The sequence below is a fragment of the Cynara cardunculus genome (assembly GCF_001531365.2).
Source record: "Cynara cardunculus var. scolymus isolate 2C chromosome LG 1, CcrdV1, whole genome shotgun sequence".
NCBI lineage: Eukaryota > Viridiplantae > Streptophyta > Magnoliopsida > Asterales > Asteraceae > Cynara > Cynara cardunculus.
The window spans coordinates 10,182,697-10,207,358 of record NC_037528.1 but is presented as its reverse complement, the minus strand read 5'-3'; the positions used below and the strand labels follow the sequence as shown (position 1 = coordinate 10,207,358).

Genomic DNA, 24,662 nt, shown 5'->3' with positions numbered 1-24,662 from the left:
CTACCCTAAACCAAACCCTAGATAGAAAAATGCTACCCTAAACCAAATGTGACGGCGACGTGAGGCTGTGGAAGGCGACGAGGCGGCGACGTGAGGCTGTGGAAGGCGACGAGGCGACGGCGACGAAGCGGCGACGAGGCGGCGACGAAGCGGCGACGAGGCGGCGACGAAGAGGCGACCGGAGACGAGGCGATCGGGGTGCGACGATGGAAGGATGATCGGGAACCGACGATGAAAGGACGACGGGAACCGACGATGGACGACCGACGCTCCGATTAAAGAGGATATGTGCTTCGATCGGGAATGGAAGGGGAAGAGGAATGGAAGCGAGCAGGTCTGCGTGAGTAGATGAGGGCAAAGATGGAAAAAAAACAGCCCCTGAATGGTTGAGTGGAGTATAAGGATCAAAATGGTTAAGAGGTGTTTGTAACCATTAAGAGGTGGTTTTTTTTTTGCCAAACACTTGCAACCTCTGACCGATTCAGCGATTGGCTCTTAATGTAACCATTAAGAGCCTACCAAACAACCCCTTAGTTTTTATCCTTACAAATTCATAAGGTGGCCCTTCTTTGTGTTTCAAAGCCCAGAATGGTTTCTTCCCGTCTTGCATCAAAACCTTTTCATTTCAGGTGGTAGGCAAACATGAAAAGAGTTTGATATACCCTAATATAGGACAAGAGATGTCCTAATCGTGATCCTAATCTTAATCTTAATCTTAATGATTGATGACACAACTCTCAATCTTCAGTCATCACATTAATCCATTTGGTTGTGTTTACGGAATATCAAAACCTCATTCAGCCAAAGTCTACAGAAGAGTAGCCCCTTGACCTTGAATAACAAAATTAACTTCCTAGACTCATTCTATAATCCAAAGTCTCAAACAGGATCTCAAGTATTGGGAGTCTTAATCCACAATTAGGCAACAATCAAACAAGATATCATTGCATCATAAACAGGATGCAAACAAACGGAGTTAATAATCTGATTATAGAATCGCCAACCACATAGTTAACATTCATAGATATTGAAGCACCGATTAGTTATCAAATCCGTTATGATCCGACAGAAAACATTCCATGATCTAACAGGCCGGCATATTCAAGCATCAATAACATACCTGAAGGATGGATGCAGGAAACATTGTATTGAATCTTACAATCAATCATGTTGGAAAAACATTACAGGTTGAGGCAGCGTTCATCAAACTATATATTGAATTTAGTTGTAGTAGAGTTCGAGGCCCATGCCGTCGTGAATCTCATAATCCTGGAGGGTAATGTGATCTTTATAGATAGTGTACCACTTCTGAATCCTGATCTTATCGGCTCTGGTTCCCGTCTGAGCCGCCACAAGCTTCTTCAGGTCGCCGATGGTGTCATCTTCGTTGCATTTCACCCGAACCTTCTTCCCTAGCCTGTCGTTTAACACCACCTCGATCATCTTCTCTTCTTTGATTCACACAACTCAACACCAAACGCTAACCTTTAAATGCGTCAGGATTGAATTGATCCTGGCATTTATTTTAGACGGTTCTAGAGTCTTCCGGAGAATTCGTGCCACGTGTGCTAAACCACATCACTCGTCCATTAGAAGTATAATTGTATAAAACACTTTCCTTTTCTTTATTGTGATAATAAAGGAATTATTTCGTATAAGAATTATCTTAGGGATATTGATTTATTCGATTAAATCACGTCAATTTTATATAATCCATCAAAAAATGCAGAAAATATTAGAATCAAATTTTATAATATATCACAATAATTTTCATTATTTAAGAACCGTTTATCTAAATGCTTATTCAATAAACGTTTGTCATTAAGAATTAACACTCTAAATTACTTTACTCACTAAAGTTATAGTCCGTCAAAACGACATTATATGCAATAATTTATCCGGTAAACATTTACAAGGTAAGAATCATCACTCTTACTTATTAAGTAAAACTCCTTATCTTTATCGTCATTCTTTTACAGAGTAAGATTCTCGACTTTTCTCATATTCATCCGATAAGATAAATAACTCGGTTAACATTAAACAAACGGCCCAAAGTTTACGTATAAATTGAAACACAAAATAAACCAAACTCAACTCAAATATGATATACATAGGAATAGGAATATGATGCCATTTAAATCTGAATATCCACATTAAACACTTACTAACGGACTGTGATTAAATTAATACACTATCCAACACATTACAGGCATGAAATACTAACAGATGATAAATTTAAAAAAAAAAAGGATCTTTTCAAGATGATACAAAATAATTAATAATAATAATAATAAATAATAATAATAATAAATAGGTAAACCAACCTCAACTCTGAAAACAAAATCATACTGTACATTCATGTCTGCAGCTGCATTACCCCCAAACCAACTTGCTTTGGTTCGTCCACATTACTAAACAGGAGGAGATGTAACCCTCACTCACTCTGAAACCGAAACCGAAACCTCTTGCTCAACCCTCCAGTAGTTGGAGTCGTTAAAATCATTTGAATCACCTCCATTGCCATCTGCCTTCTCTTTTTCAGCAATTACCTTCTTTTTCAACGGCCCTGCTTCTCCAACGATGTCCTCCTTAAGAGCCATATCCATCGCCTTCTCTGTCCCTTCTAATTCAACCCCTACGAATTCCACGTCCTCCTCAAACAACGACGGCATTTTTTGGTTTGAATCCAACGTCGATGTGCCATTGGCACTTGGGCTACTGACTGATGCCGTCTCCGATGAACTAGGGGTATTTTCGTAATCCAGAAAAGGGTTCACTCCTGACCCTGAGTCAGCAGCAATTGGGTGATTGGAAGACTCGGCCCATCCTACCCATTCAGGCATAGGCCTATCTGCAAACAGATCCTCATCTGTTGTCTCACATCTAAAGATACCAACATCACTATTTTTGTCCATTTTCAAACCTCCATCATTTAGTGCATCATCGTCTTCGATAAAGGGGTTAAGGTTAGAAACAGATGTACTATTGTTGGAATACTTGTTATCAACCACCAACTCCTCGTCCTCTCCAACCACCACCTCATCGTCACTGCTGCTGTTACCACAGTTTAATGTCCCATTCAAGTTAATCTCGTCCATCATTTCAGAAGCTGAAGTGGGTGCTTCCCCCATCCTCTCGTCTTGGAAAGCAAACCAATTGGAATTTGTAAACAAACTGCCACCACAAAAAACTAGTCAGTTACACTTCAAACTGTCAAATGTAGACTCCAATAGGATCATATTCACATAAACACGATAAAAATTGCAATCAGTAGCTGTAAATTAATCTGTCCTAATCAGCTGTACAGTAAAACAAATGAAATCAACATTCAGCATCAAGGTGTAAAACTAGGCTAAGATTCTTTCAATATAACAGAAAACTAGCAAATTGCATCTTATTTCTACCAGAAGCTTACCTGCCTTGGTCATCACCCAGCCTCAGGGATGAAATGACGACTTCAGCGGATTCATCATCGAAATAACCGTCCTGCATTTCACAATTGAAACAGCATACGTTTCATTTTTTAAGGCAGTTTGGACATTCCCGCATCAACATGATTTGGCATGAATCCAAATTGCTATATACTACCTCCATCTAAAAGATCGACCCTTTTTTACTTTGGAGTGTCAAATGGTTTACTATTCACGTTAAATCAATAAAATAAAATAAAAATCTTTTAGCTTCAAGCAAAAAAGAAGCAACAACTACATTAAATCATGACAAACGTATTGTTAAACATGTTAAGAGTAACAAAGCTAATTATTTTTTGGCTCTGCTTCAAATTTGAAAAGTTAGCTGAACTTCCAAAATAAGGAGTGGACTAATCTTTTAGGCGAGGGCAGTAATAAAATTGAAATTTACGGCTAGCATACAATGCTGAAATGAATAAATTGACCGGGATATTACCTCATCATCTCGATTAAGAGTTCCATGACCCTGCATTAGGGTAAGGCATGCATAAATATGGCAATTAAGTTCTGTAAACAGAGTACACACAAGCACACATAAGGAGAAACTTCAGCGTACCTCTTCACCTTCTTCATTGTCATATATGTTGTATCTAAATGCTTGACTTAGATTATTTGCTAAAGCAGCAACATCATAGTCTCTGTCATGAATGTCATCCTCGTCACTGTCCCTACCTCTTTCTTGTAGTGCAGATGGACGACTGAAATTATCAATACAAAAGCAGACATTACCATCAGGAAACCAGCTCCTAACACATCAAGGAACTAGGCAATTGAACATTCAATAGCACCAGACCTGATTTCATCCACCTTCCACAAGTAAAGTATTGTTTTAGGCTTTTAGCAGGAAAATAAGCAAAAACATAAGTACCACTTTCGTAGAACATGAACTGAACAACTTTAAAAGCAGAGGCGGAGTCAGGAATTTTGATTGAGGGGGGTCCGATTGTTCAATGACACACTTTGTTAAATAACAGCTACCACTCGGACTAAAATGGTGCTTTGATATGAAGTTGATATGGTCCAAGTCTGATTTATGCTTGACTAATTACACCTTTTAATAAATTTAAACAAGTTATAATTTACACATATGTTATCTGAAAAGTTAAAACAACTTATAATATCTCAAGATCAACAATTAAATCCAATTAAACTAGGGTTTGGATTTTTTAACTTGTAGACAACTTATAATTTTTATAACTATGCTGTTATAGCGGTGAAAATACAAAATTGCGGTCGGGATCGATATTTGAAATAGCGGGTTATAGCGGTGGTATAGCGGTCCAAAAATAGCGGTTCATATAAATATTTCTAAGAATTATATATAATATGCCTACAAAAACATATCATTTGCAAAATAGGAAAAGTATTCATAATTGAGCTAATCGCAAGCAATAGGTTCTGCATATGAGTCAACATCATCAAATACGTTCACTTCTTCGTTTAGGCTAGCTTCCCCCCTTCCCCTTCTCCCCCTTCATCTCCAACGTGATCATCATCATCCCTATAAAGCCCATCTAAAAACAAAGACTGAAAATAGAGCCCAAACTCCCCCAAAAAGTAACGTTAATATCGAAAGCAATTGACCCTAAATATCGATCAAAATTGCGGTAAATTGCACCGATAATTGCGCTACCGCAATTTAAACCTCATTTTGACCACCGTTATTTCGCTAATGATCGCTATCCGAGATATCGCCGCAATAGCGGTGCTATTGCGCCGCATTTGACAGCGTAGATTTATACTATTATATTCGAGTATAAAACATTCAAATAAATTTAATTGATTAAGGTGTAAATAGTCAAGTTAAAGTTATGTTATTGCCTAAATGAAAACCAAATATTACTAAGGATTGGACTCCGGTGAGAAGGAGAGTTAAGGTAAGAAGCGTAAGAAGGGATCTCCACTCTTGGATGCACATCAGGATGAGATGCATCGATATGCACCAGATCACTCCCCGTATCAAACGCGATACTAACTTCCCTATTGTGATATATATGGGGCTTGAGCCTCTTTATTTAATATTAAAATCTTTTTATAAAACAAAGCTTAATGGGGTTGGACATGTATTGGGGGGTGGCTCCCTTGGCTACGCCTCTGTTTAAAAACATGAGTTCATAAGTTGATGGATGACTTCTATTTCAACAAACACATCACTTCACAACCCAAAAGTTGGTTGCACAATCTCAATTTTCACGACAGTGAATGTTTTTTTTTTCGTTTTGCAAATTGTAATGAGAAGATCCACTCATATCCTACTAAAAAATGGTATCTCAGTTGCTTTGCCTAAATATTTTCGAAATACAGGTAGAAAATAAACAATAACGAAGCTCTAGGATGTTAATGAGAGAAAGTGAGTAGGGAGCAAGTTTTGATTTGAATCAAGATTTTGCGGAGGAAAGGAAGCTATAGATAATGCACATATTATGAAAAATAACGAAAATAAAGGCGTGTAAAACGTAGTTCACTGTCCCATCTCCCACTCCTATCCTCCCTCCACCAGTTCTTGACTGTTCTTGCCATTGCATAATCTTCCCCAACACATCTCCTATTGCGGAGGCCATAGAGTCAATAATATCTATAAATTATCTTTAACAGCAATTAAGGCCGACTATAAATGCTGCAGTCTTGCCACATTTTTTTCTGTAGCCTGACAAGAATGTACATGCATAAATAACATAAACATATATACAGACATCAACGAATGATATAACATGCTTTGATATTCAGAACATGGTAGCAGAGAAGCAGGTAAAAGAAGCATACCCGCAGGCCCATCGATACACATTTTCAACCATATTACGCTCCTGTAGAACTGTAGCCTGCCACTCATTCCATTCACGACTTTCCTAGATCACAAGAACAAGTGTCCAATTAAGGAATGAATGACAGAATCTCTCCATTTTAAACAGTCAAACATATAGAAAGCATTTTCTTAATACCAATATTGAGACAACCTTCTCAAAAAGATAAGGGTTACATAGACTAGTTTAAAAGATTACATAACAGTTTGCCAACCCTCAAGTGAAGAAATATAAATTGGAACAACTTTTGGTTTTCTAGCACACAAGAACAAATATAATGTACCATGATCTCAAGGTGAGGATACCAAGCTTCTACTTAAGTTCATCATTATAAGAATGCCAAGCAATCAAAAGATCCACTCTAGCTCTTATAACAGCACAGTGGACTAGATGAGCCTGATTCGGGGGCAGGTAAGATTAGATCAGAATAGAATTTAAAATGATTTTTGCCACGCAAATGTAACCAACAACCACATTTTTTAGGGGTTTATAATGCATTATCAATGTGAAACTTCAGATCATAGTTTAAGATTTCGCTGATACTACACTAATATTAAAGAGCAAGTACTTGAGATTATCTTTTACATGGAAGGACATGGTAATCAGACTTCCATACATAACAACCTACCTTGATGTGTGTCTGGATGCGGCTATCACTATTTCCCAGCTGCATGATCTTATTGGCAATGCGTGTGACATGTCCGAGGTTCCCAACTCGAGGTGCATTTCTCCCAGATGCCGGCAAGGTTGGCTACATAACCAACAGTGAATGTTATATATGTGTTTGGTTTGCAGATCCAAAATAGTATGTGTAATATGAAACATTTTCATGAGATAAGCTTAAAGTAACCTATTATTCGGAAATTGTTTTTCAGATTTAAACTCTAAATCAATAGTATATAGATGAATCCTGAACATATATATTTTCTTACTTTTAAAAACAATAATTTGAACACAGTAAACTAACCAGCTTTATGCTAAAAAAGAATGATTAACTTCTCAGCAATTGAACTTTGTGTATTGTGGCAAACAAACCATTATGAAAATGCAAAATGAACATTGCCGTTTGCAAGAATAAAAGTGACTTTTAGAGAAAGTGACCTGGCTCAATTGTATAACCTAGTTGCCAACACCGCAAAAATATGATGAGCTAACAATTATTGGAGACTATCATACTTGGCACTTCATTACAAAAGAACCATCTTACAAAAACAAAAAATACACCTGCCATTTTGAATTAATAGTTTTCGACCTCTTTTTACAATTCTAAAATTATGATGTAATGATTGACACTTTAATGCCAACCCACTTTCTCATAATTCATTACAATTCAATACAGACACTCATGCCTCTGCTCCAATTATATACTTCGTAATTCAACTTTTGGTCATAATTCAACTTGAAAATGAAAAAAAGAAGAATTTTTATTTTATTTTTGGGGCTAAACAAAATTTACAGTTATATCACTATATGAAACTATAAAAACCTGAAATAGAAAGAATTGAAACATAAATACAAATCACAACATACGACTCTATATTCAAACTTTGGGCTAAGAGGAGGAAGAGGTACTGTCATTCACATGACTACCCAAAAACTAATGTATTCATATCAAAGCAATCAACATGAGACACTTTGCTGCAAGTGAACTTCTAGATTGTTGATCAAAAAAGATGTTCATTAGTTCTTATTTGGTAGAATTGGGGTTTGACCACTTTAAGAAAATTTACCGTCAATGGGTTTACAAGTATTACTTCAAACTCACCTGTCCTTGGTAGAATTCGGGTCAGATATATTTTGCCATTTGTCACATTAATAATTAAGAGTTAAATTATTCAACTTCAAATAACAAATTCGTCCAAAATTACAACAATGCTAATTAGTTCTTTTTCTTTCTTTTTTCCAAGTTGACGAGAAGCATGGTTGGTTTGACAACATGCCAAGTACAATGGTTTAATATCTTTCAACACATTTTCTTTTTGATACTAACCACTAGTCTTCAAGAATATGAACTATTGACCAAAATCGCTCATTCTCAAAAAATGCCGCTTTTTGCATTTTCACAAAAACAATGGTCTATTTGCAACAGAAAGCCAAGTATGATGGTTCAAATAGTTAAATCGCTCTAAAAAAAGTATAGCTGCTTTAGAGAGAGGTATATGGATCACAAGCAAGTGAAGATTTACATCCACTGCAGCAGCACCACTCACCTGATTAACTTTACCAGAAAGGGTGGGACAACTATCTGTTTGTAGAACCTTCGTTACCATACCACAGTCTTGAAATAGATGATCGATAATGGCGTCATTTCGACTTTCTAGGCAGGAATATATTATACTCTCAACATGATGATGCAAAGCATTATTAAATGGGTACCTACATCCATTAAAGCAAGTGAAATTATTAGATTCTGCACCATGCTGATTGATAAGTCTACCAAAATTGGGCCTTTTTGCTGTCAACTAGCGTAACTTATTCACATGGCAAAAAGGATATACAAGGGGGATCTTACTCGAAGAAAAGATCAAGAACTCTTTGAATAGTTCCAGAGGTGATTAATTCCTTTTCTGCAGTTTCATTTCTGGTCTTCAGTAAAACTGCAATGAATTCCACAATCTGCAAGCAGATAGTATCACCATTCATGAGTAGTGAATGAGAGAAGAAACGATCTCACACAAAAGTGAAACATGATTCATAGGGTACTACAAGTGCAGACTAAAAGAACAACAGACATATATTCCTGGAAAAAAGGTGGTTTTAGCTTTATCATATTTGTGACGTGGTAACCTATTAGACCATTATACTTTCGCGTTTCCTCCAACCAATCTCCAGCTTCTAGTGTTTTTTACCATCCAATTTAAACCAATTTCTTTTGTCACTTTCATTATCATACATAGAGAGGAAGTAGGATATAACACTGACATGACTGAGGTTGTGAAAAGAACCAGGTAAACCAACCTTTAAACGGTGCTTCCCTAGAGGAGGCTTTAATTGGCCGTATGAAGTTGGTAAAATTTTCTCATCCAGTGACACACTCAATAACATCAACAAGTCACCTGAAATCAGAACGGGCATCAGAAAAGCTTGATATCATCGTATGCGCAATAGATGGAACTCAATTATAGTATAACTACTATCATATGCTGTGATCATCTCACCAATTAATATTCAGGAGTGACCAGTATCCTTTCTATGCTTATTATTTAACAAAGCAAGTCCATGATATTAGGACATAAACTCTCAACTTTACTTGCCATTTTCAAACAAAAAGAAAGATGAACACACAAAACTAGTGCATTAGCATCAGCTGTGCTAATCAGATTCCTTTTTACATCACACAGCCAGTGATATGCTTCACTGCATGGTCACCCTAGTTCATCATCTTTTAACATATCCAAAAAAAATACCTATAACCAAAGACAAGTATCAGTTTTGTCCTGGATTGCAATATGTATAATGGCATATTCCTGTCCTAGTATAATTTAGATAAGCAGGATAGGAGCAACAAGCCTTTTTCACTGGCCTTAAAACCACTCCCAAGTTTTCACCCCAAGCGAACTTAGTTCAAGGAAACAAACTATAATACTGAATATGCTGCTTACAGCTGTCTTATGTTCTTAGTTCATACAGTTCACTTCTGTTTTGGATCAATATCTGGAACTCTAAGCCTGTGCATGGATCATTTTAATTCAATAACAAACATAAACATTTACTTCAAACAGTTCCTTTGTATTGGTGTTAGTTTATGTGATAATTGTACTTCTTCAAGAAAGTGAACTTTGTGCTACTAGAGGTAGAACTCTTGAAGTGCTTTGTCTCACTATTGTTTAAACTTGGTTTTCTAAAATGGAAAAGTACCATTCCAGGTAACTGCTCTATACCACGAGAAAAAGAAGGCAGAAAGGAAGAAGGTTTAGTTGGCATGATTTGAGAACTGAAAAAGTAACCTCCACTACAACTGATTGGCCCACAGCGGCAAAATAGAAGGAAAAGCAGAATATCCTCTTCTCAATGTTAGAAGGCATAACCTTCCCAATGAAAAGTTCTCTTACATGCTATAAAACTAAAGTATATACCGTCTAGACTGCAGCAAAGACCTATGGATCACTGAAACTAAGATATAACATGCCCAAGCAAGGCGCAGTTATGCAATGCTAATGGGTGGGCATAAGAACTATCAATAAAAAAACCAACTGCAAAGAGGACCACTGTGGTAGCGAATCTATAACTTAAAACAGAACTTTTACAGTTCATGCTGGCATACTGAAATTATCAGTATTCTTTTGATTGTATAAATTTCATTTGAAGATAACGAATTAACAAAAGAGCACAGCATTTAACGAACAGAAGCTTAAGACAAAAACCATCACACGTATAACTGACATGATATGTACAAATCTCACCAAGTTTTGGCAGCATTGCACCTACAGTCTCCTGGTTAACTTGCACAGATGATTCGTATACATGTTGACCTCGAAAAGAATTAAAGAACGAAGAAGGAACTGATCTTTTTGGATCTAACAAGGATATACACACAGATAATGAGTGGACAAGTCCTGATTTCGAATGTGAATCTTCCAAAGCATGACCAAATATCCTTGTAACATAACTGAAAAAGATAAAGAAAGAACACACAAAATGAAAGAATACATTAATGGAGAACCATTAAAGGATATGTATTTGAAGAAGTAATAGTGAATTCGGCATACAGAGTAACACAAACCTTGAAGTAGAAAGCTTAGAGGCAAGTGGAGATGGTGTACTTCGAGTTATAGCACACAAAGCTTCGGCTGCATTAGCATGTACTTCAGGAGAACTCTGAGGAAATGGATGAAAAGTCACAGCAAATATTAGACAAACCTAAATTTAAACAACAGATGATGAAAACCCGATCATTGAAAAAAGTGCGTAACATCTTTTTCCAATGAAGCAAAAAATAAGGCAAGATAAATTTGCATGTGTAGGTCATCAAACAAAAACCAGAATGTCCTAAAAGGTGCTTCAATCTAGGTCTGTTTCTTTTGTTTCAGTATCAGCAACATCAACTTTGTTTCCCTAAGGAATTCCTTATTATCACAGCCATGATTCTAATTTCATACTCTTAAGGTGTTTGTTTTATCAGAAAATACAACTAAACTGTGTATGCCACAACAGATGAAAACATTCCAAAAGGCCTTTAAAAATTCACTAGTATATCATGCAGACGTCTACAACATTAGCTACAATTACAACACAAGAAGTAACAAGTGCTTCGCCGTGAACTTGGAAACCCCTGAGTTTCCAATAAAAATGCATGATAGTATTCATATATCAAAAAGAAATTTTACTCACAGATGGACTCAGTTTATCAACGATCATCTCTAACAAATTGCTATCCGCCAACCATTGCATAACTTCCACATAATTGGGGTACATATGATCATCAGCTCCAACAAGTCTCACTAAGACCTGTGTGTATAGAGGTAAGAATAACTAATTATTCACTAAGAGTAATCATACAGCTCAAAGTCCAATTGACGGGGCATTTCAAGCATATAGTCAGCAACTAAGCTTAGTGCAAACCAAATAGGAAATCTACCAACCTCCTTCATTGATGTGATTCCTATTAAATCAACCAGCTGCTGGAAAACATGCTGATGAGCCTGTACCATATAAAAATATAAACTAAATCATATTTTCAATATGACTGATGTAAAAAAAACCACAAATGCCAATAAGCAACATATTTGGCAACAGCTTTTGGTTTTAATCATAAATTGAAGAAGTCAGAGAACAATGACTGAAACCATCTCCAGAGTCAAAACTTTTACAAAAGTCTAAGTAACTACTTTTGAATTCATAGTTAGTTGTTGATTACTGATTATAGGCATGAAATTGAAGTGGATATATTTTGTATTTAGCATCTACACCAAGAAGCCCGACATCCTCAAACCGAACATAAAAATTTTGACTGAGAATTTTCTAGCATATAGACAACAAGAACAATTATAATAACTAGCCTTTCATTCCAAACTACTAGGGATAGGCTTAAAATGAAACCAAATAAACTATAAACAAGGCAGCCCAAAAGCAAACATACATAGGTGAATCCACTAGGGTCCCAGGATACAAATGGCATCCTTCTAAACACCTGTATTTAAGGCCATCTCCATTGGTACACCACTCAGCAGATCTCTTTGCAGTACTTTCCTAACAACAACAGTCTTGGTTGCCTGTACCACCCCTAACCACCTCTTTTTGGTAAAATGTTTCTTTTTCTGTCATATGTCCACATTCTAAAACACGTGGCCACATCCATCTCAACATCCAAATTCCTAATCCTATTCCTCAACTCAAAAAAGGCATATTTGCAAAAAAATGATCCAAAAGTATAACATTAAATTACCTTTTCCATTCCAAAACTGGCCATGCCCAAGACTTAGACATTGAGCTCATGTACAAGTGGGGAACTGGAAAGATGTTTTGCATGTAGATAGCATGACCATAATTATTGATATGCATTAGTGTTACAGAAATTTGAATCTAGGAAACATTGTTTAAGTGGTAAAATTTAAGTGAAAATTGTGACCAGGCCTTTTCAAGAAGCGCAAATACTTGTCAACCATCAAATTCACAATTTCTTTTTCTTTTGCTGAAGAAATAGAGTGCAGGTACAAGAGACAGAATGTGCATTAACCTACATGTTTGCTCTGAAAAACATATATGGTGAGAATAGTAGTACTTTTCAGTGGTTGTTTTCTTTTTGAAAAAAATATAGACAGGACAGGAATGAAAAGCAAAAAAACCATGTCATCAAGGTATACTCACTTGAACATAATTCATAAGTGGAACCGTCTTCCGCAACATGAGACATATCACAACCTACAAAAAAGCAGGAAGAAATCTAAGCAACAGCTTTTTCCTACCAGATGAATGATGATCACCAAATCATAATACAGCTAATAGAAATAATAATAAATAAGGAAGAAAAAACACTGAAGTAGGAACCTTTTCGACCCACATATCCTCTTACCCAAAAGACAAACTTACATGTAAACCCTTATATTTGGCATGTACTGTACATGAACCATTTTCAGAGTTCAGACTGCACATGTTTTTACTATTTTCAACACACAAAGAATGGTTTTACTTGAGTTTAAACGACATGATAGAGCCACTACCATCTTGACAGCTGTGCCACTTGTCTCACTCCTTGCCTCCAACTAAAATTATAATAGATAAACGTACCAGTAATCTAGACGAAGGTGTAGCTTTTAGGAGCATACCTTACTGAAGTAGCCAGCCAGCAAGGCACTATGTGGACGGGTTGGCTCCAAGAAGGAGAAAAGTATATTCATTAGCTGCAAATTTGGGATGGGGAGGAAGGGGTCGTGTGAAACTTAATGTTAGATACATGTGTTATCAATTTCAGAATGTTCTTAAATCATAATAATTAATAGCGCACCTCCTCTTCCTCAACTAAAGTCTTGAAGATTACATCAATTTCACATGTAAATATCTCACAAGCAATGAAAGGAAACCTAAAGCATGTAAGCGATATTAGTAGACATAAAAAACCTTGTTCCCAATAATATAGAGGACAAGACAATACCAAGAAAATAAAGATGCAAAAGTAAAAAGAGAATGGTTAGATATTCGAAGTTTCCAGCTGCATCAAATAATGATTAGTGACCTACTTGAATGTACGTTTGCTATCAGCATCCTCCTCAGATTCTTCTATGATATAGCGCAATAGTTGTTCAACCTGGGCTCTGTCACGCAAGCTGAAAAAACAGTACTCTTTTAAGTATCCAAGAGACAGACTCCTGTCATTCTACTTATAATATAATATCATGGAAAGATTATGGTCTCCTGACTGCTGGACATAGCACTTAAGTATATTGTAGTGGCAAATCGATGACTTTAAATTTCTAGTAAAGTGTTATTACAAATTAATGAGGCGATTGTTCAATGCTTTGCATTCTTGAATAATATCTTCTTCATCCAAGAGCTCTTCCAATGTGAAATTTTCCTTGTCCAGGACCGACTCAACCTAAACAGCATGATAAATCATTTGTTAGGAGACAGTAAACAATATATCTTCTATAGAATCTCAATATTGCCATCAAGAGAAAGACCAGCCTGGAGTAAACATTATGATTGATTGAATAATTTGCTTTGCCATCCCAAATTTGATACCCATATTGATATTATTATTTTCAATCTTTTAATCCGGTTTTCAAAATTTCTATCACTAGTATATTTCACATGCGAGTATATTTTTGCTATATTATACAACATTTACAACTTACTATACATACGTACAACTTTTTAACACATATGAAATTTATAAAACCAACTGATAAACATGTTCAAATACAAGATAAGCGTTGGACCTTACTAATATGGCAAAATAATCCATAAAACAGATAACCAAAAGAAACTCTCTCGCTCTCCCAAAAACACACAAATCTATTACATAAAATCGAGAAAGACGAAATAGAGATGCATTGTGCTCCATTATGCGAGTACACTTACAGTATTAGAAAAGTATGGGTAAATTTTTTGAATGACAAATCAGATGTTTCTTCTTCCTTCAAGTTATTTAAGACACGTGTAAAGAAAGAAACAGGCCTTTCTATTAAATGTCCATGAACATAGCGCAGTGGAGAGTTTACTTCAAATAAATTAATTAATTTTAGAAGAGAGAAAGGAATTTGGAGGCAGTTAACTGCAGCATACATGCCACAGCTAAATGGCGTTGCAGAAAGGAAAGATCGGACCGTGACGAATATGGTAAGGAGTATGTTATCTGAGAAAGGCGATCCCAAGCAATTCTAGCATGAGGCAGTCAACTGGAGTTTCTATTGATTGAATAAGTCTCCTACCTTATCTTTAAAAACCATAACACCATAAGAGGCGTGGAGTGGGATTAAACCTTCAGTACCCATTTCAGAGTGTTTGGAAGCACATGCACATATTCTAGATGCACGAAGAATGAAATTGGTTCTACTTTTATTGAAACCTCAACTTGCTTTTTATACAGCTACAACCTCAAACAGAAACATGCCTACAAACGTGGTAACAACCTAAGACTTGATCAAATACAAATAAAATATACACTGAATACCAGTGATACTTAGAGTAATTGACTAACAACTTCCTCAATAACAATTTATTCAAACTCATGACTCCAGTGGAAAAGCATGTGCAACATCTAAACCAAGTGATAGAGGGTAGAAAAAGGATGCAACTCACACCAATCACTTGATTTAGATGTCGTACATGCTTTTCCATTCACTTCTTGAAGCAGTCCTAAGTTTGAACAAATTGTCCTATCATTAAGAAAGTTTGTAGGCATGCTTTTAGGCTATACAAAAGTCAATTGAGATTTCAATGAAAGTAATCCCATTCATACCATCACTGCTTCTCTTATAACACTTTTGTGTTTCCTTATGGACATCTCACATAGAACCAAACCGACCAGTAATTCCACTCGAGAGTAGGGTCTTGGCGGTGAGATGTAGGCAGACCTGACCTCTACCCCAAAAGAGTAGAGGGGAAGACCCCCAGCTTGTGCAAGAATGTGAGCGAACAGGTAAAAGGCATGATGACTAACATATGATGAACGCAGTACAAGAGAAATAAGAAGAAAAAGTACGAGTGGGTACAATCAAAACATACGAAAGGTACGGGAAAAAAATATCTCTATCCTAAGCTGCCACTCCCCCCCCCCCCCAAAAAAAGCGGTCTAACCCCCTTCTGCCCAACTACTCTAGCTACAGTTCTAAGGACATGACTTCTATAGGATCTTTATGCTTTGTGGCTTGCTGTTTCTGCGGCATCTTGAAAACATTCACACAACAGGTAAAAGAGTTCACTTCTGCAAATACTGTAGATGTGGCTGGGCCTGGGATAGCTTGAAAAATGGAACCAGAGCAATTGGAATTCGTAACTCTTAAATTTTATGGTTTTTTTGGCTGTGTCACATTCCCTTCTGTACTATCCTGCAAAGCCAATAAAGCTAACTTAAACCCATACTCTCTCACAGCTCCCATTACAGATCATCGCCTGCAGCTGGTAATAAACATTCCGAATTGTTTGTTTATTACTTTATATACTTACCTTCACGACAAACAGCCAAGTGAATTAAAACCTCGGTTATCATAAGTAGCTTAAGTTTCTAATACAAGTCAATCACGATCAACTACGTACTTAATTGCTTAATTCTATGAATCAAAGTGAGGTCTGATTGAGCCAAAGACCATAAATTTATGCCGTAATGATGCCAAGAACGCAAATTAATAAGATAGCACAAACACCATAGCGGGATCCATTTGGCAACAGGTAAAAAATAAAAATTAGAACAACAAGAACCATGCAAATCACTAGATACTAGTCATTACATTGAATTCAACCAAAAAAAAAACGGTATTATCATAACTTACAGGTGAAGAAGCAGATAGAGCTGTAAGTTTCCAAAACATGATGAATTATAACTCGCTTGGATCTACAAACCCTAGAAGATAGAACGTAGCTGGAGATTGACGGTTGCGCGTTAAACTTTCTTGGAACAAATCCAAGAAAAACCCTATGTTTTAGATATTAGAGAGAAAGAGGGGAAAAAATAAAACAAAAATTATAAAAAAAAAAAAAAAGTAAAAATCGATAGATTTGATTTTGACGAGAGACAGGGTGAGAGGAGGTCCAAAATTTTCTCAAAATCTCATTTGAGAGAAAGACGAAAGCTGTGTGGTGACAAGCGGAAATGGGGGCGGGTGTTTTTTTTAGTTTTATATTAATTTTAATTTAGATTAAATAAATTAAAAGCATTATTACGTTAATATAAAATATCTAACAACCAATCAAATAAAAAAACATAGTGTTATTATCATTCTAGAAATAGATTTATAATATTATATATTTCAAAAAAAACAAAACTAAATTCGAAATATTTCCATGATTATGGTTTTTATGACTTAAAATTAACATATTATTTACACTAAAATTAGTAACACCACCAACCAAACATGTCACGTCAAAATTTGGATCACAACATCTCTACCGTATGTTACCTTTTTTTTTGTTTTTATGGCAAGTTTAAATTATAGATTTGGCTCCCAAAATACCAAATGGAATCAATTTAAAATCTCGGCAATAAATTAAACAAATCAACATCATCACTTGAACAAGTTGAAATCCGATTAACATGTTTCTACAGACCAAAATCGAGACCCTAAATATTGTCGTCGTCTTCTTATATATTACAAGACACTTCCATTTCATCAGACGAACGACCAGTTGACAAACGAGAATGCAAGACAATGGACTGTTGTTTCGTCCGCTGCAAGAACCTTCCAAGCTATCGCTTGTTCGTATGAGATGTGACGGCCCATTGTCGACATGCAAATTCCACCAGGTAAATATGCAAAACCCTGAAAAAAAAAACAAAACTTACATATTATAATTTTGCATATTTTCTTTGAGGATATATGAAACCCCGTTGAATTACTCTCCAAAAGAGACCTATGTTTCAACATATATTGAGAAGAATTGGTCCAAGTTTAGTTGATGTGGTACCTGTTGCATTATCTTGGCAAATTCTGGAAATAGTGCTTTCCGACCCGCTTCATCAAACATCTTGTCCAATGTGATGTCTTGCAAAGCCACGAGTGTTGTCTCCAGCATGTCGAGCCCAGCCTGGTTGGCGAAAATGAAAACCGGAAGCGACTACAAACCACAGAGACACGCGTTAGTAATCAACCATGTTGACACAACTAGGGGTGTTCATCAAAACCGCTCACACTGAATCCCAAAATGCGGTTTAGAACTTCCACGGTGCGGGTTGCATATTCATCAAACCGCGTTTTGAGGTGCGGTTTGCAGTTTCGAGTCATCAAACCGCACCGCACCGCATATTTTTTAAATATATATTTATTGAATATTTATTATTTTTTTGTCTTTTTGTCAATTATCATGGTCGGAATTATTTTCAAGTTAACTTTTATGATGTATTTGGATTAAATTGCCGAACTATTTAGTTTGCATTACACATTTTTTAATCACACATTTAATACGTATGGGAAGTTTTTATTGTATAGAATATAGAATCGTCATCGTCGAATTTATTTTAAACTTGTATTTTATAATTATCAGATTGAAGTGCTGTAGGTTCAAACCGCATAAAAAATGCGGTGCAGTTTTTTTGCGGTTTGAGGCATATGTTATGCGCAGTTTGCAGTTCAGGAAAATCTTCAAACCGAATATGCAGTGCGGTTTCGCCCCTAGACACAACCATGATCGTTCAAAAAACCCATTTGCGTACCTTCAAAGAACAGCACAAAATGGCGTCTTGATGCTGCCAAAGATCTTTCAATAACGAGTCTCCAACAACTGAACTAGAAGTTAGCAAATCCACACCTAAATGGTAACTGAGACAAAAGCCACATCAAAACATGTGATCGACATTTTTTTGTATTGTTAAGGTTGTTAAGAGAAATACGAACTTACGTGTAGCTATGGCAGATCCATTGAGCTAGAGTAACTGCTTCGGGTGAGCCAGGGGATAGCTTAGGAGATACCGACGGGCTCAAGCCCGATGGAGATATAGCCATGGCAACCCTCTGCACGGAGTTAATCACACTACGGACATATTGGCGAGCCATGGTCGCAACACTATCAGCTAGATTGTTCTCAAAAGGAAACTGGAACGCAATGGTCAGCACAGATCTCGTGTTTTGGCAACCCAATGTATCAGATGTTCCTTGGTTCGTTGATGGTCCCACCTCTAGACTTGAAGTCAAGTCAAGGGTCCGATGAGTTGTTACTAATGCATCCTTTGAATCACCCTAGTCAACCGAGATTGTTTCAGTCAACAGAAGTTACGAAAACAAACGGAAGGGATGAGGGAAAACATGGACTCAACTGATTTGGGATCCAACGGAATGATCCGGAAACCAGACGGTATAAGAGGAGCGTCATCGGGAAACATTTCGTCAATTGGAGCAAAGATAAGTTCAGAACAAGCTCCCACAGCATTCTCATCAATTCCGCTGCATAGCTACGAAAAACAGCAACAATATTAGGGGATGTTTTTTGTAAAGCTCCATAGCCCGAAACAACATGCTGGCCCAATAACCTCTAAATCAACTTGGAATCATGGTGGAAGTTATTGTACCCAAGAATTCTGCCAGGCGCAGGTGCCCCTTTAAGGTGGATCAAGCATTCGCAAAGTCGCTCGATGTGTTTTTAGCCCAATTCCATCATTTCAAGGGATTTTTTTAAGTTTTTTGGTTGATTTCAAGAGATCTTTTAAGTTTCTGGTTGATTTTGAGGGCCAATTTCGGGTTTTTTTGGTTTGATTGGAAAGAACTTTTAGATTGATTTCGAGGGATTTCTTGGATTTTTGGTTGAGAGGGTGCACCTTTCATACCCCAAATTTTTTTCCTTACAAGATAAGATTGAGAGGGTGCACGGGACCTCACTCGGGATCTAATAGGTCCGCCCCTGCATTGAGGTTATAACTTGGGAGTTATAAGAAGCTCAAAAATCTAATAGTCTATCCATGTGGGGCAGGTTGTTTCAGTTTACTACCCGCTTACTGCCTCTTACTCGGTAAGAGACGCTTCCCCAGTCAAAGATGATGTTGTTTACCAAGCCCCTGTTACCAGTCCATGATGTTGACCAAGGTGCTAACCGGTTGGTAAGGGATGGACTCTTAGGGGCCGTTTACTAAACGCTTACCCAATAAGTGCTCACAGGGTCATTTTACCTTATCGAATGAACATGACAAGAATTGAGAATCTTACCCAATAAGAGCAATAAGGACCGGGAGTCTTTACCCACTAAGTGAGAATGATGACTCTTACCTAATAAACACTTGGCAGATAAAAATGTTCATACCATGCCGTTTTAATGGACTAAAATTTTACCCAATAAGTTAAGCGAAAGTGTTACTCTTAGCGGTAAGCGTTTACCGGATAACCGTTGGGTAAACAGCCGCTTACCCAATTCATGTTGGTAAACAGCCCCTTGGTTACCAAATCAAGATTCTTTTAATGTATCTAACCAAGCGGGATGAACAAGCACCTGCAAGAGATGAATGTCTCTTGAAACGAAAGGATCTTCTTGACCAAGTGCATGACCTTCGAGTCTAATGACTTCAAGCATCTGTATATAGAACAAATATTCAAATTCAAGATTCAGGGCGTTTCACATTGTTATATTATATATAAGGCGGCCGGTTTAAGATGGTGAAATCATAGGACAACTAATGGTCAGGATCCAAATATCTACAAACGGAAAGAATAATTACCTCTTCATGTTCGATTGTCTGGCCCAATGGCATGATAATCTGGCTACCCGTAAACCTCGTGGGCCGCATCCCTGGATTCCCATACGGGCTAGCTTTTACTGAAGCAGCAGAGTAAGCATCTACGTTGAAATCTGCCCACTCCGAACGATGCTCCCTTAAAAAGCGTACCAACACCGCTGCTGGCACATTCTGCACCGTAGAAAGTAGAAACCGATATTGAAACATTCAAGTGAAGTACTATTCAAAACAAAGGTCTTTTTGACAAGACGTCAATACAATACTCACTTGAAATAGCATTGAGGCCTTCGCACAAAGAACTCCACCAAGAAACGAGAGAGAATTAGAGGGATTTGTGGAGGTGCTGAGATTCTTGGTCGAATTAATCGCAACTATCACATCTTCAGCACCGTCACAGTTCATTAATGACCACCCATCGTCGTTGAATCCATTGATAGCATCATTGAAACCTCTGAGTGACATCATGACGAATATTTGACCAACGTACATATGAAGTATGATAGTTCAATAAGTTGATTGTTATATATGAAGATCTACCTGCTTAATCTTTGACTTAAAGTACGCAAGACGGCCGGTTGCCTTCCAAGTCCATATGTAACTTCTCCACTCGACTCTTGGGCTATTTGCCTAATATAACGCAAAGCCTACACCGATGGACAAAAGGAATTAAGGAAATATCATCATGTTTCCCCGAGAACGATCAACGTTAAACTGAAAGATTCTACTCACTGCAATCGTCATCTTTTGTGCTACAACTTTTGAAGATTCATAAAGTGGACGCAGAACTTCCGGCACACTCCATGCCTTCATAATAAAGAATGGTTTTTCAATAAGTTGCCATAAAACTGGAGCAATAGGACACAAAGGAGTCTCCTTTTACCTCAAGATTAAGGTGATCAACTATGTGGATTATCGAACCGCCGCCATCACAGGGCCGAATCAGGTAGCCACTCGGAAGCATTTCCCCTCTAACAAATTGGGTAGTAGCAGCAGCATTTGGCCCACCACCAGAACCAGAAAGGGATCGCTCACAAACCTTAAAGAACACAAATACATCGAGATTTAATCCCCACGAGATACAACGATGAATCATGAATGCTAGAATTAACTTACCACAAGACTACCATTGTCTAAACTTGTAGTATATCTCAGCGTCCAGAAATCCCGTGCAGGAGCCAGTGTGGTTGGAGCATAGACCTAAATGAAAATTCGAAGATTAAAGATTTAAAATCATCCATTTTGAGAAGATACCGCATTATATACAATCCGGAAAGATTCATCTTCACCTGCGTATATACAAGTTCAATAGTTCCACCATTCCCGGCAGGTAACATTGTAAAAACTTCAAGATTCCGACAGTCTCGAAACCAAGATGTACGATCTTTAAGGATCTCCACTATCTGATAAAGAAAATCAGGAGTAAAAGCGATGAAATCGAACCTCAAATGAACTTCTAACAACAATTGATTAATAGAACAGCTGTACCTTTGTGGGCTCTAAACTTACAAGACCGCAGGCTCTAGCTGCCACTCCACTACAACTCTGTGAAATGGCAAAGATCCCAACCGAATCCGGACCAGGCTGAAATATAATCAAGAAAATTTACGACACCCACTAATTAATTATATAATTAACCATGAATCTGTTTAAGAAGAGGCTATATGAACCTTCATCCCAGGCATCTGGACCCAATCAACAGCAGTTCCTGTAGCCTTTGAAAGGAACTCTGCCAAAGTTTCCTCTGCAATCGAGAGGAGTCTGGAAGATGTACAGAAGATAATAAGATATGAATCCAAGCCACAAGTAACTCATAAGAACAGTTAAACAATCACAAGATTGTAATTACCCAGCTGGGTTATTAGCATCTCGAAGAGAATGCTGGGGAGTGGTTACCACCGATTCACAGCTCGCATCAGTAACCGCTGAATTCTGCAGAGAATTCCATAAGAACGGTGATCATTAGGAGAGACGGAGATAAGAAAATTCACAAGAAAGCTTGAAGCCCACTTTGCTAAGAAGACAATTTATCGTGTGCCTAATTGTCAATCCTAACACTAGAATTCATGTTAAAGCGGTAAAATATACGAGTTAACGAACTTTCATAGTAACAGCTTACAGTGTGCAACTGTTGACGCATATACCCGTTTTCGTATACAAGCTGAGACACCTGTTTCTGCAAACGATCGTTCTCCTCCATCAACAACTTGTTCATGGCAGACAGTTTCCGATTGACGGTTTGGAGCCGAGAAGCTTCTTTTCGTTGCTTCTCCCGACATCTGCATAAGAAATAATAACATAACTCAAAGAGTAAACAACAATTCACCTCTTATTTTACCCTGAATCAAATTCCCCTTTCTTTTTTCTTGTCCTACTGTAGTATTTGAATCGAAAAGATCATAGCACCCCTTATTTTTCCAGCCTAGATTACTCCGATAATGAAATCTTGAAAATTTAATGTTGTTTCAAGAAAATTAAAAGCTGCAATTTTTCCTTCCAAGATTACTCCACGTAAAAAAAATATTGATGCCCTTGTGTTATTTCAAGAAAATTTGGATAAAGAAACATGGAATAACATCAAATCCATAGATTAGACACATGGGAAATGCACAAAATACATAGATATTTATGGAAAGCCATTTCAAATTATATTTAGCAACCTAGAACACTCGGAACTAAAAGATGATACCCAATTTAGAAAGATCAAAAAATGATTAATCTACCATAAATATTAGCATAAAAAATCTCAGATTCAAGTAAATGTAAGATCTATGTGCATCTCAAGTCAAGATTGACAACCCCATAATAAATCAAGTAAATTTGAACAACCAAAATTTAGCAATAAAAAGGATAACTCAATTGCATAAAACAAGAAAACAAATAAACCCTTTTTTCACCTGCGATTCTGAAACCAGACTTTGATTTGTTTGGGCTCTATGTTGGACAGAATAGGGCATTCTCGGATCAATTGTTGTCTCCTCAAAGAACTTGGTTTTGGGCACTCTGCATAAACCCTCTCCAGAGCTTCAACTTGTTCAGCAGTATACCTCACATATTTCCCATTATCTAACTGATGTTTGAAGCTGCTACTGCTACTGGTGGTCTCCCTATGTTGTTGATGTTGTGCAACCATAGCCATTCTTGACAAAATCTCAAGAAACCCAATTACAGAAACCTTAAATTTTTGTAACTTCTTTGGAGATTTTGAGGTACAAAAACAAAGAACACGCAGAGATGATAAAAGGAAACAAGAACTGAGGATTTGAAGAGACAAAGATCACAAGAAAGAAACAGAAGCCTTTGCTTTTTGGAGGGTTTTCAGTTCACACAGCCAGATTTTAGAAAAGGTAAAGTTATATATGACCAATATACAGACAAAACAATGAGTTTTTTTTGCTTATGATGAAGCTGTGGGGAGATTTAAAACAAAACCCAGTTTTAATCTTCCATAAAAGGTCCAAAATTTCAGTAACTTCACTGTGCTTTTCTCTTAATCCCCAAAACCAAACTTCAAAATCTTTGAAGAAGAAAAAAACAAAAGGAAGAAAAAGAAAAAGAGTTGCTTACCTCACTCTGTTTCTAAACAATCTCTAGAATCTGTCTTTTCCATAAATTTAAAAAGAAAACACAAAATAATTTGAAGGAGAATCAAGTCAAAAAAACAGATAAAGATCTTGAAAACTTGCAAGAAACTGATAAATCTTGGTTAAGGCTCTCTTTCTTTGGGTTCTTGCTGTGAAGAAGAGAGCCAAGAGATGCAGCATTAGAGGGCTGGGATGGAGGAGTGAAGGTGGAATGAGAGGGAAACCCTAAACATTTTTATTTTTATTTTTGTGTTCAGGCGAAGAAGAGCAGGTTTAGTGAGAGAAAGTTGAGGAGGAGTGAGAGAGAGAGTTGTTTCTTGGTTTGCTCGGAAATCGAAAATGACAGGGTTATATGCTTCTGGGGCGCGCAGCCTCGACCCAGCCTTTGGTTTTGTGGCAATATCTTTATTTTTTTTATTAAAAAATTAATTAAAATAGTTATTTTCAAACTCTAAAATTATTTTTTAATTATTTATTTTTAATATTTCAAAAACATAAC

The 24,662-nt window shown here is 36.9% G+C and overlaps 3 protein-coding genes across 7 annotated transcripts; all 3 read right to left on the bottom strand.

The window, feature by feature from the left end:
* Positions 1 to 918: 918 nt before the first annotated feature.
* LOC112521015 (ubiquitin-like protein 5) lies at positions 919 to 1,488 on the bottom strand. Its single transcript, XM_025129644.1, has one exon. The coding sequence runs from the start codon at positions 1,441 to 1,443 to the stop codon at positions 1,222 to 1,224; it is 222 nt and encodes a 73-aa protein (XP_024985412.1). The 5' UTR covers positions 1,444 to 1,488; the 3' UTR covers positions 919 to 1,221.
* Positions 1,489 to 2,157: 669 nt separating this feature from the next.
* On the bottom strand, positions 2,158 to 16,902 carry LOC112509341 (serine/threonine-protein phosphatase 6 regulatory subunit 3-like). Of its 4 annotated transcripts, XM_025114255.1 has the most exons (19): positions 16,699 to 16,902; positions 14,200 to 14,303; positions 13,948 to 14,034; positions 13,716 to 13,791; positions 13,537 to 13,611; positions 13,079 to 13,132; positions 11,854 to 11,913; positions 11,603 to 11,719; positions 10,995 to 11,089; positions 10,675 to 10,880; positions 9,230 to 9,327; positions 8,784 to 8,887; positions 8,482 to 8,647; positions 6,900 to 7,022; positions 6,234 to 6,316; positions 4,027 to 4,168; positions 3,907 to 3,936; positions 3,416 to 3,486; positions 2,158 to 3,174 (listed from the first exon to the last, which is right to left on the bottom strand). In XM_025114255.1, the coding sequence occupies exons 1-19, from the start codon at positions 16,735 to 16,737 to the stop codon at positions 2,439 to 2,441; spliced, it is 2,466 nt and encodes an 821-aa protein (XP_024970023.1). In that variant the 5' UTR covers positions 16,738 to 16,902; the 3' UTR covers positions 2,158 to 2,438. The 4 variants fall into 4 exon arrangements, with proteins under 4 accessions (XP_024970023.1, XP_024970050.1, XP_024970040.1 ...); XM_025114282.1 differs by having other exon boundaries at positions 13,863 to 14,303; XM_025114272.1 differs by having other exon boundaries at positions 13,944 to 14,303.
* Positions 16,903 to 17,377: 475 nt separating this feature from the next.
* LOC112510307 (homeobox-leucine zipper protein REVOLUTA) lies at positions 17,378 to 24,447 on the bottom strand. 2 transcript variants are annotated; one of them, XM_025115676.1, is made up of 18 exons: positions 23,477 to 24,447; positions 22,699 to 22,858; positions 22,429 to 22,511; positions 22,250 to 22,340; positions 22,068 to 22,163; positions 21,869 to 21,982; positions 21,696 to 21,779; positions 21,463 to 21,618; positions 21,312 to 21,386; positions 21,120 to 21,226; positions 20,850 to 21,033; positions 20,565 to 20,753; positions 20,339 to 20,419; positions 19,176 to 19,310; positions 18,761 to 19,098; positions 18,576 to 18,681; positions 17,831 to 17,980; positions 17,378 to 17,685 (listed from the first exon to the last, which is right to left on the bottom strand). In XM_025115676.1, exons 1-18 carry the CDS (start codon positions 23,716 to 23,718, stop codon positions 17,536 to 17,538), a joined length of 2,541 nt encoding a protein of 846 aa, XP_024971444.1. In that variant the 5' UTR covers positions 23,719 to 24,447; the 3' UTR covers positions 17,378 to 17,535. The 2 variants fall into 2 exon arrangements, with proteins under 2 accessions (XP_024971444.1, XP_024971452.1); XM_025115684.1 differs by having other exon boundaries at positions 18,761 to 19,086.
* Positions 24,448 to 24,662: the final 215 nt, after the last annotated feature.

Coding starts and splice junctions, on each gene's coding strand:
- LOC112521015 (XM_025129644.1), bottom strand. CDS start 1,443: ATGATCGAGGTGGTGTTAAACGACAGGCTAGGGAAGAAGGTTCGGGTG.
- LOC112509341 (XM_025114255.1), bottom strand. CDS start 16,737: ATGTTTTGGAAACTTACAGCTCTATCTGCTTCTTCACCT. Junction 13,612..13,715: donor CTTTAGTTGAGGAAGAGGAG/GTGCGCTATTAA, acceptor CCAAATTTGCAG/CTAATGAATATACTTTTCTC. Junction 13,133..13,536: donor TGGCTGGCTACTTCAGTAAG/GTATGCTCCTAA, acceptor GCTTTTTTGTAG/GTTGTGATATGTCTCATGTT.
- LOC112510307 (XM_025115676.1), bottom strand. CDS start 23,718: ATGGCTATGGTTGCACAACATCAACAACATAGGGAGACCACCAGTAGC. Junction 21,983..22,067: donor TAAGTTTAGAGCCCACAAAG/GTACAGCTGTTC, acceptor TTTCTTTATCAG/ATAGTGGAGATCCTTAAAGA. Junction 17,686..17,830: donor TTGCCAAGATAATGCAACAG/GTACCACATCAA, acceptor TTTTTTTTTCAG/GGTTTTGCATATTTACCTGG.